Source organism: Sceloporus undulatus, chromosome 2 (assembly GCF_019175285.1).
Source record: "Sceloporus undulatus isolate JIND9_A2432 ecotype Alabama chromosome 2, SceUnd_v1.1, whole genome shotgun sequence".
NCBI lineage: Eukaryota > Metazoa > Chordata > Lepidosauria > Squamata > Phrynosomatidae > Sceloporus > Sceloporus undulatus.
This window is the reverse complement of record NC_056523.1, coordinates 184,917,179-184,941,179: the sequence shown is the minus strand read 5'-3', so window position 1 is coordinate 184,941,179 and position 24,001 is coordinate 184,917,179. Positions and strand designations below refer to the sequence as shown.

Here is a 24,001-nt window from a genome sequence, read left to right as displayed (position 1 = left end):
GTTCCTTAGAAGTTAAAGCTCTTCTGCAGCAGAGAGAATTGATGCCCACAGAGAACAAAGGGCAACGCCAGATTTCAGTATAATGGAATCATACTTTTTCACCAAAACAAAAGGCACTGAGGCTGCATCCACACTGCAGAAACAATCTGGTTTGACACCACTCTATTGGCCATGGCTCAATGCTATGGAATTCTGGGAATTGTAGTTTGTTGTGGCAACAAAGCTCTGGTGCTACAACAAACTACAATTCCCAGAATTCCATAGTATTGAACCATAGCAGTTAAAGTGGTGTCAAACCAGATTATTTCTGCAGTGCGGATGCAGCCTAGATCATCCGTCCTCCCCCTTTCATTTTCTGAAGTCTTGTTTCCTTAGAAAATGTATTTCTTTTGCATTATAAACAAAAACAGATCCATGCCAAGACAGTCTATCTTACCCATCTTGTATGTTTACAGGAGTGCTGGCAAGAGGGGAAAAGTATCCAACATCCCTGTGGTGGAGCCCAGTGCCAATGTGGCAGGATAGAATGGGTAGCATTTCGTTGTAACTGTAGCTAAGCAGCCTCATACAAAACACTGCTAGATAGATCCATGTATTACCTTTCCCACCCCAGCGCACACACCTTCTTCTGTACAAATCCAGCACTCAACAGCATGAAAAAATCTTATGCTCCCTAAATAACTGGAGTGCATGCTAGACGAGGTTTTTAAATTATCCTTAACACCCACTAAAAGCACCCAGATTTTCCACACATAGGATCTAAGAGCCTGAGCTGGTTTTAAAAAACCTTTTCTCTCCCCGCTGGTCCCCAGGTACCTTTTATTTTGCAAGCAATGGCACTCCTGCCCATTCGTAGCAACATACAAATTCCTGGATTTCTCCTCATTTCTAAGGGCAGTCTTACTTTCACCCAAAGGAACAACAGATGTTCAGCAACAGCACACTGGTCCCTCCATATTTAGCCTAATCCCTAAGTATTTAATGGACATAAAGCTGTCAAAATCATCTTTTATGTCTACAGCGAAACCTATATTTGCTACGTTATTATTATTATTAACCTTTATTTATAAAGCTTAATAATAATAATAACAACAACAACAACAACACAGCAAATATAGGTTTCGTTGTAGAGATAAAAGATGATTTAGATGTTACTAGTCCACCCACCCCTTTAAAATTGAAAATGTCCAAGCAGTATGCTCACTTCATTGGACTTTACACAGTTTTTGTCCAGTTCTCTTATACTTTTATCAATCTTCCAAGGTAATTGTCATTCTAAGTCCTACTTCTCCTTAAAAACACAGGCTAATAAACATCAGGCCTCAAGACTCCTGAGGCATAGTATTCCCTAGGGCTTGGAAATAAACAGAATCCAATTGTTCCAAGTTTTATTACCTTCTCCCAGAAGAGTGGCTGCCTCTGAGCAGAGGCAAGTCACAAAGACTGACAAACACAAAGGTAGTTTTTCAAGAAGCAGAGGCCTTTGGTCCCAGATTCCTCTTTAAATTAGTAATGTAAGTACCACACTATGAAGCATCTATAATTATTCATGTTGCTTATGAATCTTTACTTCACTGAGACTGAGAGAGAGGGTTTTCAACCTATGTCTAATCCCAGAACAGCAAGGGAAGAAAAAGAAAGTGACCGTAAAAAAATTAACTCATAATTACATTTGGATCAAGTTTAGAAAACAAGTGAAAGGAAGAGCCCCCCATTCTGAGAAACCATCTCTGCAGCAAGTCATAATATGTCTATTTGGTGTATCATCATGCTTCAGGAGCTATGGCTAAAGGGATTAGTGGAAGTCCTGTGTAGCTGAATCTATTGTACAAAATAAGGAACCTCTACTGCAAACATATGCGTCTCCTTAAATCTAAGGATATACTGTACCTATGGTCAGCCATAACAAAAGCACCACAAAGCAGAAATGATCAAGCTGCAAAACAGAGGTGATGGTAGGGGAAACACTTTTTTTAAAAAAAACCTAATACCTGTTTTGTTATTCCTGATTTTCAAGATAAATCAGATCAGAGAAGACTTCTGAGCATACAATCAAAACAGAAAAATGCCCGTTTCTAGATGCAGATGTATGCGTACAGGCAACTTGTATCTCCTCTAGTGTTGTCCCTGTTAGAGAAACGGCATTTTAAACTTTTCTTACACATTAAAATGGTTGGGAATCATACAGCCCTCCAGATGTTGGAATGCAAATCATCATACTCCTGGTAGCACTGTGAATGGCATGGAATGTTCCTCCTCAACATTAGGAAGAATTTCCTGATGGTAAGAGTTGTTCAACAGTTCAATTTTCGCTGCCTTGGAGAGTGGTGGAGTCTCCTTCTTTGGAGGTTTTTAAAAAGATGCTGAACAGCCATCTGTCAGAAGTCCTTTGACTGTGTCTTCCTGCATGGCAGGGGTTTGACTGGATGGCCCTTGTGGTCTCTTCCAACTCTATGACTCCCATATTTGCGATAAAAATTGATATACCTAATACACAAATACACACAGAGAAATTGCTCCAGACTTTTTAAAAGATGTAAAGCAGTGGCGATATATGCAAAATGACTAATGCAATCTTACCTTTCTAAAGTTATGGGCTATTTTTAAGGCTAGCTGAATACTCCCAACTTTAAAAGTAGATGTCATGTATAAAAACGAATTTCATGTAGTGATTCTCAAATTGTATTGAGTCACATTTCCTCCCAGCTTCCAAATATAAATAACAATTATGTATTACAGTGGGCCCTCTCCTTAAGGGAAAAATCTGCCTATGCTTGAGTCCCACAGAAAATAATGGGGTGCATGCATGTGGCGGCATGGTGCATGTGCGCCATGAGGACGTGCACCATTGTTTTTCTCCCCGCACGGCTCCCGCATAAGCTGGAAGCCGCGTAAAATGTGTCTGCACATGGCGCGGGCACACTGTAGTTGTCTCTCTGCTCCGTGTCAGGTAGAATTTTTATTGAAATCATTGCCTAGAGGTGTTTATCAATGTATCCATTTGTTCATCAACTTATTAATAAAAACATCCCTCAAGGATTTCTTCAAATAAAACTTTTGGCTGGAAATGCATGGGAGGCTTCAAGGTAATGTCATTGGTGCTAGCTAATCAAAACAGGTTTCTGAGCAAACCTGAAGAACCATTTTTTCTAGCATTCAACTCCAAAAAAGAAAGGTGTAATTTGACTACATGCAGCAAATTAATAAATATTTGGTGTTTAAAAGTATCACATCAATCTTCACTCATGTACCACTAACAAACAAAAAAGGATGCATCCATATGTCCAAGTACTGACACTGTGACAAGGAACATAATTTGGTTATAGGAGGGGTATGGTAACCCAAAGTTTGTTCAAGTGAAACATCTACCATTTCTCACCATTAGCTATTCAGATTAGGGCTGACTAGTGTTGAAGTCCACAGTTGACCAACTTGGGTTTACAAAATTAGGTAGTAAACCAATACACACTTACCTAGGAGTAAGTCACACTGAACTCAACTGGACTTACTTCTGAATAGACAAACATAACAATTAAATGGTGAAGCATTTCTTTATACATTTTGCTGCCGACAGACAGCACCTGACATACATGAAGGAAAGCTTGGAAAAAGGCAAAAAGGGAAAAAAAGACTTTGGAAGTTTATTCTTTGATAAAATTTAAACTGAAACTGATGGACTTTGCTATTAACATTTTCCTAAATGCACAAAAGTCTATTCACAGGGAAGTCTGTGTTTTCTCTAAGACATTAAATTAGAGCTACATGAGTGACACAGAAGATGAAGTTTCTATTCAAGAGCAAAGTCCAACAATCATTTTGGTAAAGCAATGGCCTTTTCTTGTTAATGAGTTTAAAGAAAAAGTCTTCCTATACAAAATTACAATACAGAGAACGCATACAATTACAATACAAGGGGCTATTTGTTAATAACTAGCATCTAGAACAGAACTTTTATAATAAAACACAGAGAAATTAAAATCAGTTTCTTCTCTTTTTTTTTAACTGGGAAAATTGAGACAAATTCCAAAGTTCATTGGAGAAACACTTTCAGACTCTTACGCATAAAAGTGGCATTTCATTTTTTTTTTTTAAAAAAAGGAATTTGGTTTGGTAAATGAAGCCAGTTCCTTTACAACCCAAAGAGCAGAAGCCAGAAGAACTCAAGCACATCATGCCGAGAGGTAGAGAGGTGTCCATATATAATCACAATCTTCTATTGGTTTTCTTTTTTATTTTTGTCTGAGGTAATTAGCTGTGTGTGTCAAGTTGTAGACTCAAAAGTATTGGCAAAAAAAAGCAACATTGACAAGTTACACTAACAACCTCTTTCCTCTCCTCAACAGGTCCTAAAAATTTAATTAGATGCATCTGAATTAATGCTTCCGGGATCTCCGGCAGGTGAAGTGATTGATGAAGGGGTTGTAGCGTCCTGCCAGCTGCCATTAGCCTGAAGAGGGAATAAATGCATTTTGTTGTTAAGTCCACAAGGTGTTACTTGCATCCTAAACCATTTTGTTTACGATTTCTCATATCACAACAGGAGAGCATTATGCCATAGACAAGACACGTACTTTGTTCCAGAAGACTTAGCTTCAGAGCAAAAGTCTTGGCACTGCAGTTCACTTTCTGGGACAAGGAAGGAAAAGTACGACGTGAATGCTGCTTCTGCTGCATTTATTTCACGGCTTCTCCTCTTTTCCTAATTGGGATTCCTTTCCTCTTGCCCAACTTCTCCAGCTAACTTGTCTAAATGGATAATGCTTTATTGCCTATGACTGAATTATCAAACAGAATTCAGATCACAAGGTAAAATAATGTGTACAGCAACAGCCACTCCCACATACCTTTTCGTTCCCAAATACAGATTTAGGGATAGGAGACAATCTATAGTCAGTTTGTGGATTTCAGGAAAGGTTAGTTGTATGCAAGCATGCTGTCTCACATGCTCTCAAAATCTCTTCCCCGCCCCCACCCCAATCTCTCCAACTGGTAGTTCAGTCCTCCAATAGGAGGGACCTGGAGGGTGCTCTTTCCTTTTAATCCACTCAGCCAGTTGGAACAGATTGGTAAATCAGCTTTTTTTTCTGACCATTCCTAACCATTAATAATTCTGGTTTTCACAGAATGATACAGTGGAGAGATTTTCATACAGTCTAAAGTAAAGAGGGGAAGATGGTCCCCTAAATGCCAAAATTGGGGACAGGCTATTTCATATTCTTTGGAATAGCAACACCACAGCTAATGTCACAGTTCAGAGTTATTTTAATTGTATCTGCAGAGGTGGTCGCATCAACCTCCATTGCCATGTCAGACTTCTGCAGCTCAAAGACATTCCCTTTCAAATCAGAAGCTCCTTACGTCAATGCGCTGTGTCGAATATAGAGGGTTCCCCACAATGCTGTCATATCTTCCTGCCTGGTGTATGACATGGTGTAAGGAATCCATCTGCAACAATACAATCATTTTGGCAAAAGAAAAAGGGGAGAGGGGAACACTCGGTTACACAGCTATTTCAGTCACAGAACAAAATTCATGACCCCTACTCCCTTTATGCAGCTTCCAATGGGACCCTGAAACATTATTGTACCAAGATGGATTAAGAGCTGTAAGCTAAATCTTCATTTGTTCTCGCTCATTATATACATATTCTACAGCAGACTGCATCTCTCCAGCACTGTGACACAACTGTGTGTTTTACACAAAGAGCAAAGACTGCCATCAGACTGAAAAGAGTTGCAAAAAAAGATGATGATGATGCATGAACCTCTCGGCCCAATTGTTTGGAGAAAGGAAACATAAATGGCCCCATCCCCTCTGATTTGGAACATGTGGCGCAGGACACCTGCACTGCATGAGGGCTTTCTCTCATTAAGGAATCTGGGACACTTGGAAATGATTCAGCAGGAGCAATAAACACTGACTATGTAGCCTGTCTGATGTACAGCAGTAATATCATCATGCACACTAACAGTGACGTTTAATAGCATAGTGTTTCTTAGCAGCCACTGTATATAGCTTCACTACTGCTCGAACACACTAATACAAGCTAAGATATATGTTCGTATTGAAGTTAGTGTCAAATCTTCCTAAACCTAGTGTGGAAGTATTTAGGCATATAAATGTGTATGGGAACAGTGCTATCCTCTTGTGCATGACATCAGTAGGTTGTAGCATCACCACAGATCCTATGGGCCAGGCTAACAGTCAAATTCCTTAGAACATATTTCTGAATTTACAACACAGTTTAGCAGGAGAGATAGAAAGTGTCGCAAATGCCAGCCTAAAACAGAATGAATAGGCCTTTCCTAGCTTGAGCTTGCACTGGTAGAATGACACTGGATAAAATGCCCAGAGATCCTATTTATGGAGTTTTAACCATTGTGTTGTAACATTCCAAAGAGAGTGTGAATTCTAATTGTCTAAGCTGCAAAGGATTTGTCACACAGTTTTCTCTGCACACCCACCTGTGACTGCACATTGGCTCCCACTGGCGAGTTCTGGTATGAAGTGAGTGACTGCAGGTTTATAAAGGAATCTCCAGAATTTGTCATTTTAAATGACCCAGAGGAACCTGAAGAGGAAAAGAAGTTACCTAAGGGTATGTCTGCACCCACTCATTTTTGCGTAATCTGTCACAGACAATAGCACAAGTTGTTCTTCTTCACCTGAAGTAGCACTAATTATTTTCATGTAGAACTCTGCTTCTGGGGCTGAGTGCATTGTTTCTGATCTCATACAGCCCTGGATATTTCATTATTCCCTCTCAAGGACTCCTTCTTTAATTTCCCCCAGAATATGTGCACAGCAGCATGAGGTTTTTCCAGGTTGTTGGGGAGAAAAATCCACCTGATAACCAGTACCAAATAATGTTCTCATCCCTGGGTTCCTGACAATCTTTTCAGAAGGAGGTATTTTTCAGGAAGGCCATTTACAGTAGATGGAAGTCAGGAAGACTAAAATTGCCTCCAGGAGAAAACAAGACATAGTATTCCTCCAAAAGCAGTTATCAGCTGCATATAATATATGGGCAAATCTGACTTTCAGGTAGAAACTGAGGCCCAAAACACACTGCACAAATAATCCAGTTTGAGACTGCTTTAACTGCCCTGGCTCAATACTAGGGTATTCTGGGAACTGTAGTTTTGTGAGCTATTTAGTCTTCTCAGCCAGAGAGCTCTGGTGCCACAATAAACTACAGCTCCCACAATTCCCTAGCACTGAGCCAAGTCAGTTAAAGCGATCTTAAACAGGATGATTTCTGCAGTGTGTTTTGGACCTGAGACAATAGCCAACATCAAAGCTGTGCTTCATAAATCACAATAATTTATCATTATCACAAAACAGTATTTTTCACGATAAGTCAAACATGTATCTTTGTAACACTAACAGTCCATAGATGGTAAATTATACAGTGATGATGCCTTGGACTTGGAGAACTGTTGCATATGTTTATGATGATAGTAAAGAAATCACCGTTTTTTCATTCATTTCTTAGAAACCTCAGCTAAAAAGGGGTCTGGCCCACCAAGCAAGGACGGCTGACTACAACCTTGGTATATGCATGGGAAAGTTAATAATACTGTGAAAATGAGGGGCAAAATGAAGTGAAATGAAGCATGAAATGAAGCAATGTGCAAATAGTAGCAACTAAATCCACTGAGGTAATTCCAGGTTCCAAGGTGTAACAAACAAGCTGCTGTTCTTCAGAAGGAACAGAAATCTCTAAACAAAAATAATTCAATACAGGTATCTCCTACAGTAGTGAGGTTTGTCCAAAAAACCAGAAAAATAAACCAGACATGTCTAGTGATGCCTATTAATAATTTACACTGAAGAAGAGCAATTGGTCTGAAAGATACTGGGAACTGGAAATGTTTATTGGTACTCATTGTGCTGCTACACTCATTTGTAGATCAGTCAGCAGCAATCTCTAAACAGAGAAAATGGATAAATACTGGCAGAAAGAACCACAAGGCACTGGTTTGGAGCCATTTTCCAACAGGGTCCACCACATCTATTCACCGTTTTCCCCTTTTAGATTTCAGGGTAGTCTTGAAAAGAGTCTCCCCATTACACAAAGATTTCTTCAGCAAGTGTCAAGGCATGCACTGTTTTAAATGTAGCCTTTCTGAACTCACCAGAATTAGGGGTAGGTGGAGAGCTTGTTTGGTTGCCCTGGGCTACCACATTGGTAGCATCCACTGCTGTTTTGGCTGCATAAATGTTAGCCTCCTCCTGGAATTTTCCCATATTTTTCTTGTACCGGATTCTCTTGTTACCAAACCAGTTAGAGACCTGAAGTAATAATTCAGTGTACAATCAAGTGATACAATCAACAGAGTATAGAAGACAGAAACTATTCTCACTATGGGTAAAATAAAACCACACTTTTGGATAACATCCAAGAACTGAGTTTATCCAAATACGATTTAACAAATGTGGCAATGCTCAGGTTTATAATCAATCAGATCAGCTTCCTGCCTGCCCCCCCCCCCCAAAAAACCTGACTTTAACCAGCCTAAGCAGGTCATGTAGTAAGGAGTAACACTTGAAATGTTTCCAGGTTATGTTTGCTATCAGACTGAGGTCTACATTTTGGACTTGGGCTCTGGAGAGCAGGTTTTGACTTCCCGCTCTATCATTGAAACCCACTGGGTGACATTGAGAGAGTCACATTCTCAGCCCCAGAAAACTCCATGATGTCTTAGGCAGTAGTGCCTCCATATTGGTGTCACCCAATGCAGGGGGAAAGGATTCCTGGAGGCAGGGCTTCCTCATGCACCCTCCCCTCTCCTGTGCCATCCTCGTGTTCCCCTGAGCATGCTCCCATGCGCCATCCCACATGGGGCAGCACGGGCAGAGGGAGCATGCACTGCCCCATCTGGGATGGTGTGGCAGGGATGGTGCGTGCAAGGGGGAGCAGGATGGTGAGACTGCTTGCAGGGACAGCGTAGGGGGGAGAGCCCAGCTAGGTGTAACCATCCTTCTGGGGTGTCACCTAGTGCGGGCCACACCACTGCACCCCCCTTGTGACATCACTGGTTTTAGTCAACTAAGCCAGAAATGACTTGAAGGCACATGCCAGCAATATAACAAAAAAGAAAGAAAAATAAAAGAAAAAAACAGAACAGAACAGCCAAATCTGATAAATCTGCAAAAGCAAGGATAAAGTGTTCTGTTACTCATTCTTCTGTCCAGCTAAATCATGAAATCAAGAGAATGATTTAAAAATCAAATTTCCAATGTTTAGTTCAGATAATTCTTTTAACTAAAACAAATACCATACCAACAGCTGTTTAATGCCTAGATAGTGCACTGATTTACTGATCATCTTCATACTACAGTTTAAATACATATACAGTGGAACCTCGCCTTACGCAGGGGATCCGTTCCGCAACACCACCACCCCCCCACGTAAGGTGAATTCTGCCTATGCTTGAGCCCCATTATAGTGAATGGGGCTTGTGCACATGGCAGTGCAGTGCATACGGTGGCCACACATGCCATTGAAAGTATTGCAGTGCGGCTTCCACGTAAACTGGAAGCTGCATATGGCGTGCCCACATATGGAACGGGAGCGCGGTAGTTTTCAGAGTGCAATCCTATGGTCCTTGGCAGGTAATTCCTCAGCTGCCACTGATCTGTCACCATTATCAAATGGCAGGAGTGACTAGATGAAGTCTGTCTGGTTCAGTCAGGAAAAGTCTTGAGCCTACTGAATCCAGAGCCCACCCATTCTTTAAAAAAAATCCCTAAAAAAGAAGAACTGGACCAGCTCTGAAGTTGTGTGATTTTCCCTCTAAGCCTTTGAGGGATTTTTAAAAAGTTGATTAAAGCTGATAAAAAGTCAAGGGGTCAAGGATTATTGGACTAAAACTCTTACCATTCCTTACTACTGCCTATACATGTCAGGACTGGTGGAATTTGCAGTCCAACAATATCTGGAAGGCCACACAATTCTCAAACCTCCCCCACTGAAATAACTGAAAATACATAGCCATGTTTGGTGGAAATAGTCTCTATCATGTTACACAGCCTACCTGTGAGACTGTGATGCCTCCTTTCTTTGCTAACTCTTCTTTGGCTTCTTCACTGGGGTAAGGATTGCTCAGATGTGAATAAAAATACTCATTCAGGACTTCTGTTGCCTGTTTGCTGAAGTTGCGTCGTTTACGCCTGAGAATGGGGATACATTGAAATTATTCAGACTCCTTATGTTAAAGCATATTATGCACTGACCTAAAGAATGGAAATAAGAGCCAGAAAGAGCTCACACAGCTCATACCAGCTTGGGAAAAAGGAAGCATGTAAATAAACCACTGCAGTGTAATTAGGGTTGCCATAAATCAGGACCTCCAAACCAGGACAAATGTAGGACAAAATTATGAAATGTAGGACTTTTTTATTATTGAGTCTCCATTTAAAAAAAAGTGTCCTACATTTCATAATTAAATCGCTGGCGGCCCCGCACACTCCTTCCCGGCCTCTGCGGAGGCCTCGGTCTCCTCGGAGGCCGGGAAAGAGGGCGCTGGGCCATCGGCGATCGCCAGGGCCTCCCCTCCTTCCCGGTCTCCTCAGAGGCCGGGAAGGAGGGAGGAGGCCGCAGGGAGGTGGGGAGAGTGGCGCGGCTGTGCGCAGGAGGCACCGCCTCCCCCTTCGCCTCCTCCGCCCCAGGCCTCACTGCCCTCCCCTTCCTCCGCGCAGACATGTGAGGTGGAGGAGGAGGAGGAGGGCAGTGAGGCCCCGCGGGTTGCGGTGCAACCCCGCTGCAACCGGGGTTGTCCCGTTTTTGGTGGCACCCGTGACGGGAGCAGGCAGGTGCCGCCAAAACTGGGAAAATCCCGGTTGCAGCCGGGTTATGGCAACCCTAGGTGTAATACATGTGGCTCAAGCTATAGCTCTGTTTTGTTTGTTTTTAACTGGGAACTACTACTCTACTGACATACCTGAGGTTTTCTAAGACATAATTTATATTGAAGCAAAAACAAATACTATTTAAAAGTCACAGTATGGATACAATAAACAGAACTACCAGGACTCGGGAAAAATGGGAAGACAGAAGGGTAATGGAGGGGGTGGGGACAGGGCTGAAAATACCAGCTGAATGAGGACAATAATACTTCAAGGACTTCTACCAAAGGCAAACCCGGTCTCCAGATTTCAACTTGAAAAATCTTTTTCTAGGTTGAAAATATTTTTATTAAAAAATCTGAATTGCAAATACAAAGACTCCACTTTAACTGCCCTGGCTCAATGTAAGGGAATTCTGGGAACTGTAGTTTTGTGAGACATTTAGCCTTCTCTGTCAGACAGCTCTGGTGCCACAACAATTGCCAGGATGCCCTAGCACTGAGCCAGGGCAGTTAAAGCGATTTCAAACTGGATTATTTCTGCAGTATGTTTTGGATTAAAGAGAGTAAGAAGGGTACAAAATTTACATCAAAACTCTCAAGGCTTTTACATACAAAAGTACCACCATATCCAGTTAGTCTGGGTTTTTTTTTTTTAGAATTTCTGTCCTACATTCCAACAAAGCATTGAAAGCAGCAATAAAAGGATCAGATAGCAAGAGATAGTATATGTCCCTCTAAAACTCTGATACAATCAAGCCATGAATTGAAAGACAGACCAGTGTTCTGACTCAATATATATGGCAACTACTTGTGTTCATACAGGAACATAGTCTCTCAAAATCATTTGAAATAGAGCCAAGTCTTGATAGACACAGTTTAAAAAGAAAGGAACAATTCAATGAATAAAAATTACATACACGTGACACAATATATGAATAGTATTTGCTGCATCTGCAAGATAGTACCCAAAGATGTCAATGACACATATTTATGCCGTCTACTTCTTAGAGATGTTGACAGGGGCTTGCACAATGTAAGACTCTGTACAAAATTCTATCCAGCCAACTTCCTGATGGCAGTAAGTATATGTACTGAATATTACTTGTGTATTACCTTGCATCAAGAAACCGTGAGCGTAAGATCATCACCGCCTCACATGTGCTCTGTTTCAGCTGCATCTGGATGGTGCTGAACTTCCCATGAATTATATTCACCATACGCTCAATTTCTTTGGGCGATATTGGCCTTGTTCTACTCTGTTCCCGGAGCAGGTTCATAACATGGGTGGTGAACTCACTGCAAGCCTAGAAATAAGTATATGTAACAGAAGATAAGGCAAAAGATTTCTCATATCAGGCCTCAGTTCATCAGCACATTTAACCCATAAGAGAAAAGTGGGAGTCAAAATTACTACACAAGGAAAAGAATTTGTCATTACCTGCAGTGTCTATATTTATGTATGTTACATCCCTAAAAGAAATATTTTTAGTTACTTTACCCGGCTTTATTGGGATTTGTTGCCAGAACTGGATCATACTTTGTAGCTTTCATCAGAAAGAACTGACTAGAATACCTCCATAGTATCATAACTTTTTATAATGAATGGACAGATCATAAAACCATTCTACATTGTCAAATCTTTTTCTTCTCTACATTTAGGCCTGTACCATCTGGTAATACATACACACAAAAGGCCCCTATTGTACCAGTCCCTGGAAATCAGACTGTGTCCTGCTGAAAGGCACAGAAGTTGCATTAGAAAACTTCTGAAGAGGTTATAGAAGAATTTGAAAGAGTCCTAAAGAAAATTCCCCAATAAACATAGAAGCTGGTTTTGGCTTTTGGAGAATGATAGATACTATCTATGCAAACTATTGGTCTGGTAAAATGGAGTAGTTCTGAAGAGGAAAGTCATGTGAAACTGTTGCCTCAACTACCTTTAATGCAACCAAAGACCAAGCAAGGGTACATCCATGAAGAAAGAAATTTCCCACCCCAAAATGACACAAAACTGCAGCCTAAATTACATACCCTGCCATTTTTATTTTCACATGATGAATAGTTGGATAGATTATTACATTTTTTAAAAAAACAGTATACTCCCTGCTCTGTGACCACAAAGAAAAAACTATTAATTGTTGTTAACTAAGATGATAAAAACTCTTCCATGCAGAAAGATCACCTGTTCATATTTCTCTAGCTCAGAGTGGTATATCTGTCGGATCTGTGACAGCTTGGCCCTGTAGTCAGAGTGTTCAATGCTATTGTCATTTGGACAGCCACCTGATGTTGCTGCTATGGCCGCTGGTCCTCCTCTTCCCCGCTTCTCAGGCCCGGAGACACCCTCAGCCAGCAACATGTTATCTAGTCTCATTAGCTGAGCATCAGGGGGGTCTTCTTCCTGAATACCACGTATACTTAACACTGCATAAATATAAACAAGGAGCAGAAGTTTATTTCAACAGCAGAAAAATAAATTAGGAGATCATTATTTCCCTGTGTTCTCTATGAATAGATAGTAGGAACATAGATTTATAGAGTGGGAAGAGACCTCAAGGGCCATCCAGTCCAACCCCCTGCCATGCTGGAAATCACATTCAAAACAGGATCTTAGAAACATTGCAAATGGATATCATGTGAATGAAAGGCCAAGAAAGATTGAATGTTTACTTTTCCCTGCATACATAGTTCAACTGCAGACCTGAAAGGTGAGGCTATTAAAAGGAAAATAGGGCAGAGCTATATTGAAAAGTTAAGATATGGGAATCAGGAGTAATAGCATCTATAAGTAATAGTACATTGCCTTCATAAGATACATATATGTAACAGATATGGGAGGCCAAGGAGAATATAGCCTCCTACAAACCTCAGAATTTTAACTAACATAAGATATTATAGACATTCTGTATATAAGAAGTTCATAACAGTATGTAACCAAACATATATGGTGAGAGAATTAACTGCATACACCGGCTGAGAGCCTGTCTCACATCTGCAGAGCACAAAGTTTGTAAAAAAAATATTTAAATGTCCTCCTTGAGTGTTCAAACTGGGTGCCTCCCACCCCACCACCATTCAGGGACTGAGGAGAATGAAGGGAACCAGCAGCCAGACACCTTCCTGCCTTGCTGGCTCTCATCCTCCTATCTGAAGAAGGGGGTGGGGGAGGCACCCTGCTCAGGATGACCAGATGTCCTCCTTTTCTGGCACATGCCCTACATTTCAGCCTTCTGTTCTGGAAGAATTTCAAAAGGCCCTCCATTTTCTACATGATTAAGAAGCATGGATTTATATTTATACAGTACTAGTGTTTTTAGCTTGCATTTGCTCATGTACTACCTATATTTTACAGTGCCTTACCCTCCTTTGTGATTAGGACATATGGTCACCCTGATCCTGCCTGACCACAGGAAGGTGGCACAAGGAGGAAGTCACTGTGGATGGAGGTGATGAATTGCATTTTCAACTATGTTTGCTTAAATCTCTTAGCAGGATACTAGCTAATTTGAAGCAAGGCTGCTCTTTTGAGATGGACAAAAACTGCATTCTTGAGCACTCAAAGTCATCTGTTTTCTGGGGACTCTCTTCCCTAAAACCAGGCACCTAGAGATTCATTTTTTCTACAGAGAAGTATGTGCCACTTCCTCAACTGCAGGAAACGTGATGCAGACTTTCACAACTAGGCAGCTATGCAAGAGCACACAGTGCTGTGATGACTTCTTTGTCTACACTAGAAACCAGTGTCGCAAGGAGGATCTTCAGGCCTGTATCTCTTTATTTGGCCCAACAGAGATTAGAGGGTTTTTTTTTAAAAATGGGCCTGACAAATGGGCTGCTGAAATAAGTTAAAGTATGTTGTGTTACTATTCTCTCCTCCCCCTCCAACCAAGGAACTCCAAATGCCTTCTATACACCTCTCCTTATCCCAGTCTACCATCACACAGTGCTAACTGGCCCAATGTGACCTAGTGAACTTCACTATTGAGTAGGGATGATCTCAATCTACTTTATCTACATTACACTGGTTGCTCTTCTTCCAATATGTGCTGCTGTCTGAAGGACCTTGCTGGCACCTTATTTTGTTCCCCAACACCCTACTCATCTCTCTCTGTCACACTGTACTTTCAATGTTATTTAACTTGCAGAGCTCCCTTCATTCTCAGTTCCTTCACTCTCAACTCCAAGTAACTATAACCAGAGGCAAGGTATTGGAGGAAGCATGCCAAAACTGTTGTTTCCACCCGAAGTTACTATCACAAAACCAATGGCTATGGCGGCTTATGGGTACAGCCACCACTGTAACCCCAACAGTTGCAGCACAGAAGTGAAATTCCACATATGTGAACCCTGAATGCTCCTCTTGACTGTTTGCTTCATCAGCCCTCCCGATGACCCTTCTATTAATATTCCAGAACCTCTCATTAGTCACAAATAATTCTTATTAAGACCAAAAGCATTAACTGATTAGCACTGAATAATTAGTTACAGTTTATAGTGTGGGTTTTTAATTGCACATTAACCAAAGTTCCCATGTAAAAGAGCAGTTCTTCATTAAGGCAACATATTTAAAATCATTTTCCAAACAAAGAGTGGATTTGTCTCTGCTAATTAGCTGAGAGAAACTGTTATCTTCATTAAATGGCCTCAAAATATCAATTGAGCCAAATTACCTTAATATTTATACGAATCAGTTAATTAATCAATTAAATGAGTAATAGTACGACAATAAAGTGACTAAAAGAATCCTTTCAATTGGTTGGCAGCCCTAATTTTTATGGATGTTTTTAATGGACAATTCTCAGCACCATAAACCCCTGAGAACCTGTGCAGTCACATATACTCACATGCCATGGTTCATTCTGATCCCTAATCATAACACTCTCTACATATTCATCAAAATGGAAAATAATTAGACTGAGCCAAGTGAAATTCCCATCATTTCTAATTAGCCCTTAATTAAAACACATCACAACCTAAGGTACTGAGGCCTCACTCAATATGCAAATACAATCATTGCAATATATTTACATATCATTAATTAACATGCTGCAGTGCTGTAATGAACTGTACAAGAGCACTGGTGCCAAAACAAGAATGATATGCAATTTGTTTAAGCTTGTTTTCTAATGCAGATTTTCTCTTCCATGTGGCAAAAGAGCATTGGGGCTCATATTCCTTAACAGAGAGGGAAAGCATATCTATGTATTAACTAAATATGCAAGAGACAGACACAGTGTTGTACAGTTTCAGGCAATACAACTTCAGCTTGAAATGCTAATTTTTTTTTAGGAAGAGAAGTAGGGACAAGGAAGGACCCAAAGTGTTGGAGGACAGAAAGAAATGCAACAAAAATAGGAGCACATGTGAACAACAGAGTGAAATATTTGAGGGGAGATATAAAGAATTCTTACAGTGAAGAATGTGTTTGCCATGTCTCCCAAAAAAGCACTAAGAAGTTAACTATATATACTAATTTGTTCATGTAGAACAGGTAAAAGCAAACTGAGGTTCTGAGAGCTCCCTCCCGCTCTCATGGAGTTCCCAAGCATTCCCCAGAATATCATCTGGCTCCAAAGAAACTACCCTTATCAAGCTGAGAGGAAGGACAGAATAACTTTCTCAATGCTACAAAGTGACAGCAGAGGCTTTCGTAGAATCTTTGCTTTATTATACACCTTGGCTGTTGTTATTCACTTTAGCTAGCCTAGGAGGGATTTTAGTGAGGAAGTATTTCAAAAAGTCATATATTCCAGCTCTACCCACTGAGTCAATGTTGTCCTTGTTCATTAAAAATAAGGCTCCAGTTTAAAAGGAGCTGGCAACTAGGGATGTGAAATACTCCAGTTTAACAAGGCTTCAGCAGCACTTCTATGCACACTTGCTTGGGAGTAAGCCCCACCGAATTTAGCGAGATTAACGTTTGAGAAGACAAGCACAGAATCAGGCCTGATACGTAACAGTCATGAGAAACTTAATTGTTACTACCGTACTTAAGAATACAGATATGGATGTATATAACCAAGAACAGAAATCCCATATTTGAATCCCAGGATTGAGATTCTTCTCTCCTTTTTAAAGTTCTCATCTGGATGCCCTCCTCAGTACAGGAGGGCATCTAAACAAAGATTACATGTTACTAGAGCCACCTTATGGTCATCTTACATGCATGAAACAATGCTTCCTGGGTCTCTAATACAAAGGATTCATCAGGAAGAAGATCACTTCCCCTGTCAAGTCCTCTCTCTACATGCCAGGAACTGGCAGGATGGGGCAGACACATGTTATCTTCTCACACATACATCCTGTTCATTTATAATGGAGGGGAGTCATCTCTTAAGGAGCAAATGGAGTTTGTGAGTGAGCCACTGGACCATGCTCCTATCATTCATTCTATTTCCATTTAATCTACTGCTCCAGCCACTCTTCCCTGTTCCCAGCTTATTTCTGCTATCAACAGACTGAAAGTAAAGCACAGAAGAGAAGAATCAGTACCTATCTCTCATTCATTTCTTTATGGTTAAGAAAACTCAAGCCTCCCATTTCCAAACTTCTCATTTTAACAGCCAATAGCCACACCAATAGCTGCTTCATGTCTGGCCTGGCCCTCAGCTAGCAACCATGACCCTGGCCTCAACAGCCTCAAAGAGAAGTCAGGAAGAGAGGTTCATCCAACACAGCTATCCTACGTTTTGCAGATGACTGTTTAAAAACTCATTATTCTAATGCTAGGATACATTCAGCCCTGACTTTCTATAGCTACAAGCAACGTTGCACTGCTTTGCACTGTTTTGTGCAAGTGCACATTTTGGGCAAAAGAAAAGCATAGAATATGTAGTGGAGTAAAACAACCTTAACCTCAGAAATCCAATGACTAGGAAAGTGCAATAATTAATCCAAACCCCAGACCCACCTTGTCTCAAAAACATATGTTTTTAGTAAGATGACTGAATTATGGGGGCATTTCATTTACAACTATGATTTTAAAATTACATATTGTGACAAAATGTAGACATCTACTTACAGTAGTAAACACAATTCCAAAGGTAGCATTGCACCACTGCTTTGCCCCATCTCTTTTTTACCTCTTTCTCTAGTACAGGTCTGTATGAACAAGGGGCATTTCAGATGTTTCAGACTATGCCACTGATCAACCCCAGTGTGCATGGCCCATGATCATGTATACTGAGAGGTGCAGAAGACATCAGATAACCTACCCCTGCTCTACTACATGTACACATTCAACCACATCTGTGTTTTGCACACAGTAGATTTATATCAAGGATGGTCATCATCCATACTACCAAGGCCTCTGGGTTCTCAGGTAGTGTTCCAGGGCCCAGGGATATATTTTGCTAATAACCCATATCTCCTTACAATTGACTCCTAGCATCAGTTGCTATTTCTGTCTAGCACCATCTTCTGCTTCCTGCACACTCTTTTCTCAATATTGCTTGCAAAAAGTATGACTAATGCATCTGAGGAAATAGACTGAAGTCTAGGAATGCTTATGCTACCAACTTCTTTCTTTAAATTAGCCCCAAAGGTGCTGCAAGATCTCTATAAATACTGATTCCACAGTCTAACATAGCTTTATCTTTGAATTCTAGGACTGTTGCAATTAAGAAATACTCTTATAACACTATCTGATAATGTTTTGTCCCTGAACCGTCTTCACACCAAAGTCTGAACACAGGAAAGAAAAACCAAAGAAATAGCTTTGAACATATACACAAATTTGATCAAATGCACTGAACAGCAAGAAAATACACATTCTAGCTGTTTTCCCATTGTTTATCAAGGGCTAATGCAAGCATGCTAGCACCTCAACAAAAGAATGGGTTGGGGGTGGCATACAGAGAAGAGCACAAACAGAAGGTTAAATACTTTTAAATGATTCAGAGTTGAGAACAAGCTTGTACCCTAAATCGTTAAAACAGAGCCTCCACCCTAGTACTACAGTATGACCAGGTCTTTGTTTGCTTGAAGCGGTAACATCTGCTCCCCATAATTTAAATAAGAAACAGACAGGCCATCAGACATTCAAAAACCTATGAGACCTAAACAAATCCTGTGTAACTATGGGGCTGCAATCCCTTGGTGCAAATATGTTCAAGTTAAAATGAATTTCAACTTGTGCATTTTTAAAACAGCAAACTATACACCCTGAGAGACAAATCCTATCCAGAAACACATTTCATTAAGTACAGCTGTTGAAGCTATGCCCTTTCAGCTACAGAAAAAAAGAACCCAATAAAAGATAAGCAGACAGCATTCTCCTAGTTCTGCATTACAATTCTGCCATCAAGAGCAACTGCTGCCATAAGAAAATAGACTATGCTGCCCATAACGCTCTCATTAAATGAAAGCATGCTCAAGTTGCTCAGATTGCTTGGGAAAGCTTAGGAAAATCAATGTATCCAGTGCTGGTCCTTCAACTCAGAAGAGTGTATGATTCCATATACCTTCTCAGGAATGGGCAAAATGCAACCTGAAAGCTGCACACAGCCTTCCCAAGGCCTGGATGCTTCCAGAAGCCCCCAGCTTCCCCTTTCCCCGTTGATTAAAAAAAAAAAAAAAGTGGCCAAACCTCCAGTTCTGATTTGAGCTTTTTTCCTCCCAGAGTTTTGGGTCTAATACAAGCTCTGTAGATTTTCCTGAGTCTACTGAGGATTCTGGAAGCCAAATATCCCCCCGCCCTGCTCCCAACAACTTCTGATGTTGTTCCCAACATGGAGAGACTTCAAAAAAAGGAAAACCACCAGGCTTTCCCCCCTAGGTCCCATCTCTATTCGGGATTTGGAGTTGAGACTGCTATGGTCGCTTTCGCTGATGACCTTTGTCTGTGCATCGACACGGGTAGTGTGACCCTGTTGGTGCTACTGGACCTCTTAGCGGCTTTCAATACAACAGACCATGAGATTCTCTTGGATCACCTGAGAAGATTAGGAATTAGAGGCACAGCATTGCAGTGGTTCTGTTCCTTCCTCTTGGGCAGATTCCAGAGGATGGTGCTTGGGGACAGTTGCTCTGCAAGGAAAGAGCTTAATTGTGGTGTCCCACAAGGCGCTATCCTGTCCCCGATGCTATTCAATATATATATTAAGCCGCTGGGAGAGATTATTCGGAGACATGGGGTGGGTGTTATCAGTACACTGATGACACCCAGATATATTTTTCCATGTCTCGGTCTTTAGCTTTGACTTCAGATGGCATCTCTCCTCTCAACGATTGTCTTAAAGCAGTAATGGACTGGATGAGGGAAAATAGACTGAAACTGACCAAACGGAGGTGCTCATGGTAGTGGCCCCGAACCCAGGCATGGGGATACAACTTCCAGTCCTGGATGGGGGTCACATTAAGGACTGTGTTCGCAGTCTGGGGGTGCTCCTGGGCCCATTGTTTCAGATGATGAATCGGGTGAATGCAATGGTTAGGAGCGCCTGTTATCAGTTTCGGCTGATACGCCAGCTGCACCCTTTCCTGGAAGTTCGGGACCTTGAAACCATGGTACATGTACTGGTAACCTCCCATCTTGATTTCTCTAATGCACTCTACATGGGGCTACCCTTGTGCTTGATCTGAAAACTTCAACTAGTACAGAATATGGCAGCCAGATTGGTCTCAGGTACATCCAGAAGAGACCACATAACACCGATCTTAAGATCACTTCACTGACTGCCTATTAGCTTCCGGGCACAGTACAAGGTGTTGGTTCTCACCTATAAAGCCCTAAATGGCTTTGGTCCAACTTATCTTCAGGACCACTTCCATCCATACAATCCTCCCCGTGGACTCAGGTCCTCTGGAAGGAATCTGTTGCAACCTTTAAAAACCAGGCTGCCTGCAAATGCCCAGAGGACCTTTTCAGCTACCACTCCCAGATTATGGATTGGCCTGTCGGATGAGATCCATCATATTACCACTTTAAACAGCTTTTAAAAAGTTGTTAAGACAGATCTCTTCTAGCAGGCCTTTCCTGAATAGATACCTGGCCACTAAAAAAGAAAACTGAATTTGTTGACCCTGATTTAGCTACAGCTATTGTGTATTGCTCATTTGTTTGTTTACTGTTTATTTGACATAATTATTTTAAGTATGTTTTAATTGTAATTTGTATTTTAAGGGGGGAGTGGATTCAGGAGTCATGGGATTGTATATTTTAATGTTGGATTGTATATTTTAATGTTGTAAGCCGCCCCAGTTGCACTGCGCAGAGGAGTGGGATATAAATAAATTTTATTATTAAAATTTTTTATTATTCAGTTATGTAAGACAAGCATAATAACTACCTGCCTGAATTTTGTATCAAAAGAGGTAGAAGATCTGTACAGTAAAATCTTACAGCAACCAGTGATTCTTGAGCATCAGTGATACAGTCCTGGTATGAATAGTTCACAGAGAGCTAATGTAGTATTGTGCCCATGGTGAGAAACAAACAGTAGATTTTTACAGAAGAGAAAGGGACATGGTAGACACAGGTTTGTTTTTTGTATTACAATGTATGGGTTATTTTTCTTTGTTGGCCAAACAGGTTTTTAAAAACTAAAACCTACAAATGGAAATAATAGAAGGAATGAATGTGCATATCACTGGAATAAAGCCACTGTTCTCAATTCTCTGACAAAGACTCGCTTGCCACAGCTGAAGAAAATGAACTGTCAACTGACAACTTGTTTGCTCAAATCTCACCTCGGCTATGAGTTAACCACCTCAGGGCAAACTATTCTCTCTTACTCTTTGCCACAGCAAGCTAAGAATAATACTAGCTAACACTGTTGTAAGAAAACATTAATGAAGTAATGTATATAATGCACTTTGAAATGCTAGTGATAATTTTTAACTGCTTCTAATAGTTACTGTATTTTTTCACTAAGGGTCCAACATAAATGGTTGCCATCTGATGTTACTAGGCTAAAACTACTCGGGGGCGCACTTCCTCACACCAATTAGACAAAAAAGTGTGTGGAGAAAAAAGATAGTAAATTAGGGGATTCAACTATACCTGCCAAACCTTAGTTTTGCCTGACAATTCCTACTTCCCATACAACCCTCCTCCCAATTTAAAAACTAAATAAAAAAAAACTACATGTTCTGCAACACTTCTTAAAAAACCCTTAGCATCCCCACATTCTTTTGAAAAGACCTTATGTGCTTTATGTGGAAAACAGCATGTCAAACAAAAAGGATGCTTATTAATAGTTACAGTGAGAGGAGAAATAATGCCAGGAATAAAAATGACAGACCTGAAGTCACACTTAACATAAAACATAACAAGACACTGAATTAAGAGTAGTGGAGATATTTGACCCACAAAACATCATCTACCTCACCTCCGTCCTGGGCAAATTCCATTGAAATAACAGGAACTGGGCAAAAATACAAGAGTGCTCACAGGCAATTCCTGTTCACATCAGTGAAGCTTGTGCAGCAGGGTTTCCCACAAGAAAAGCACTAAAACATCAGAAAGACATGGTAGATGTGTATTCAAATAAGAGTACTATGAGCTTGAACAGAAAGGCCAAAATAAAGCTGCTTTGGGTCACTTTGGAGGTATGCTGTTTAAATGACACGAGCATCTTAAGAGGCCAGAAGCTGTACCAAAGCTGCGCACCAGTCCTTAGGACTGAGCTTGGCTTTGGTGTAGCTTCTGGGCTCTTAGGATGCATGCACCATTTAAAAAGCATACCTGCAAAGTGACCCAAAGCAGCTTTATTTTGACCTGTCTGTTCAGGCCCTATGTGTCCATTCTGGGGTCCAAAAGAGACTGCAGAAATAATCCAGTTTCAGACTGTTTTAACTGTCCTTGCTCAATGCTAGGCAATTCTGGAAACATTTAGCCTTCTCTGTCAGAGAGCTCTGGTCTCACAAATCCAGAATTTCCTAGCATTAAGTCAGGGCAGTTAAAGCAGTCTCAAACTGGATTATTTCTTCAGTGTGTTTTGGACCTAAGCCAGTCTTCCGGGACCTATGGTAAAGTTGGACTATAACTCCTGTCACCCCAGCCAGTAGGGCCAGTAGCTGTGCCTTCAAAGGTTGAGTAGAAAGAATTTCAAAAGTACATGTTTACTCATGCCTCTATGACAGGTTACACCTGAAGACACCCCCCTCTCCTACATACCTGTTACATGCACAATAGCCTCATCTTCCTAGTCATTGATTTACACCATTCAGATATTAGACCCATATGGCGAGAAGACAGTGCAGCCATCTGCCGCAGCCCTACAAGTAGCTTGGGACAAATTATAATTTCTTCTAAGTGAATACCTTGCCGGGACTATCACTAAAGCCATGCTTTGGCATACAGGGGCAGATTTGAAAATCTTTTGTACCCATATGCTAGGATGCATACATTATTAACTGAAAGGCAAAAAACAGTGTGAGAGATGTGCCATTCACATGCATTTCAGAAGACTGCACTCCAGTCCAAAATGACAACCAATGATACCTGCTATTCTCAAATCTTTATGTTATGACACTTGAATATACTGAAGGGAGGGGGGCAAGCCAGACACAGCATAAAACACAACACCTGCCATTATCATGTTGATTGTGTTAATATGAATGTTATGCAAATTACATTTCATTATGCAGAAATTAAATCACACAAATTAGCCACGGTTCTCTAGAGCAAGATATTTCCACTGTGGTCTTCAGTGTCAACAAGTTGCTTGTCCCATAAAAAGGAGGTTTGTGTACTATTAGATTAGTTTCACATATAACAACCTTCTTGCATAGAATCCAAATTCAATCAACTGAAGAGAACAAATACAAAAAAGAGTATTAACAGGGCAGGGGAAAAATACTAAAAAGTGGCTGAACAGTGTTTGCACAGTAATGGGTAATCTCAAGCAAAATCATGATTTAGAGGTAGGATGTAAACTTGGAGCAAAGCAAGTGTAACCCCAAGTTCCTATCAGCTCACAGTTATTATTGGCTTATCAGAAAAGTACTCAGGGCATGAGATGTTGTGGCAAATGGTTTAAAAGATTACTCAACCCAAAAGCTATCTTGGTTTCTTCAATATTGGGGGATGGGGGATTGCAAATACTCTACATTGGAGCCTGGAACTTTTGTGGGCCTTTGGTACTCACTGAGATTTGGTTCCACGGTACCCTGTGGGTAGCAAAATCCATAATGCTTAAGTACTA

General features: G+C 40.8%; 2 protein-coding genes across 4 annotated transcripts in view; both read right to left on the bottom strand.

Annotated features, from left to right (window-relative positions):
* Positions 1-2,335, bottom strand: part of DSN1 (DSN1 component of MIS12 kinetochore complex) — a 22,843-nt gene extending 20,508 nt beyond the window's left edge. For both annotated transcript variants that reach the window (XM_042449302.1, XM_042449305.1), the window contains exon 1: positions 2,162-2,335. In XM_042449302.1, coding sequence (XP_042305236.1) covers positions 2,162-2,184 — 23 coding nt within the window. In that variant the 5' untranslated portion in view covers positions 2,185-2,335. The remainder of the gene's footprint in view (positions 1-2,161) is intronic.
* A 1,288-nt stretch (positions 2,336-3,623) lies between these two features.
* Positions 3,624-24,001, bottom strand: part of PBX4 (PBX homeobox 4) — a 36,794-nt gene continuing 16,416 nt past the window's right edge. Inside the window, exons 3-9 of one of the 2 annotated variants that reach the window (XM_042449299.1) lie at positions 13,036-13,277; positions 11,967-12,157; positions 10,041-10,176; positions 8,139-8,295; positions 6,465-6,571; positions 5,359-5,445; positions 3,624-4,447 (exon numbers count right to left, since the gene is read on the bottom strand). In XM_042449299.1, coding sequence (XP_042305233.1) covers positions 4,355-4,447; positions 5,359-5,445; positions 6,465-6,571; positions 8,139-8,295; positions 10,041-10,176; positions 11,967-12,157; positions 13,036-13,277 — 1,013 coding nt within the window. In that variant the 3' untranslated portion in view covers positions 3,624-4,354. The remainder of the gene's footprint in view (positions 4,448-5,358; positions 5,446-6,464; positions 6,572-8,138; positions 8,296-10,040; positions 10,177-11,966; positions 12,158-13,035; positions 13,278-24,001) is intronic. The other variant, XM_042449300.1, reaches the window with a different exon arrangement.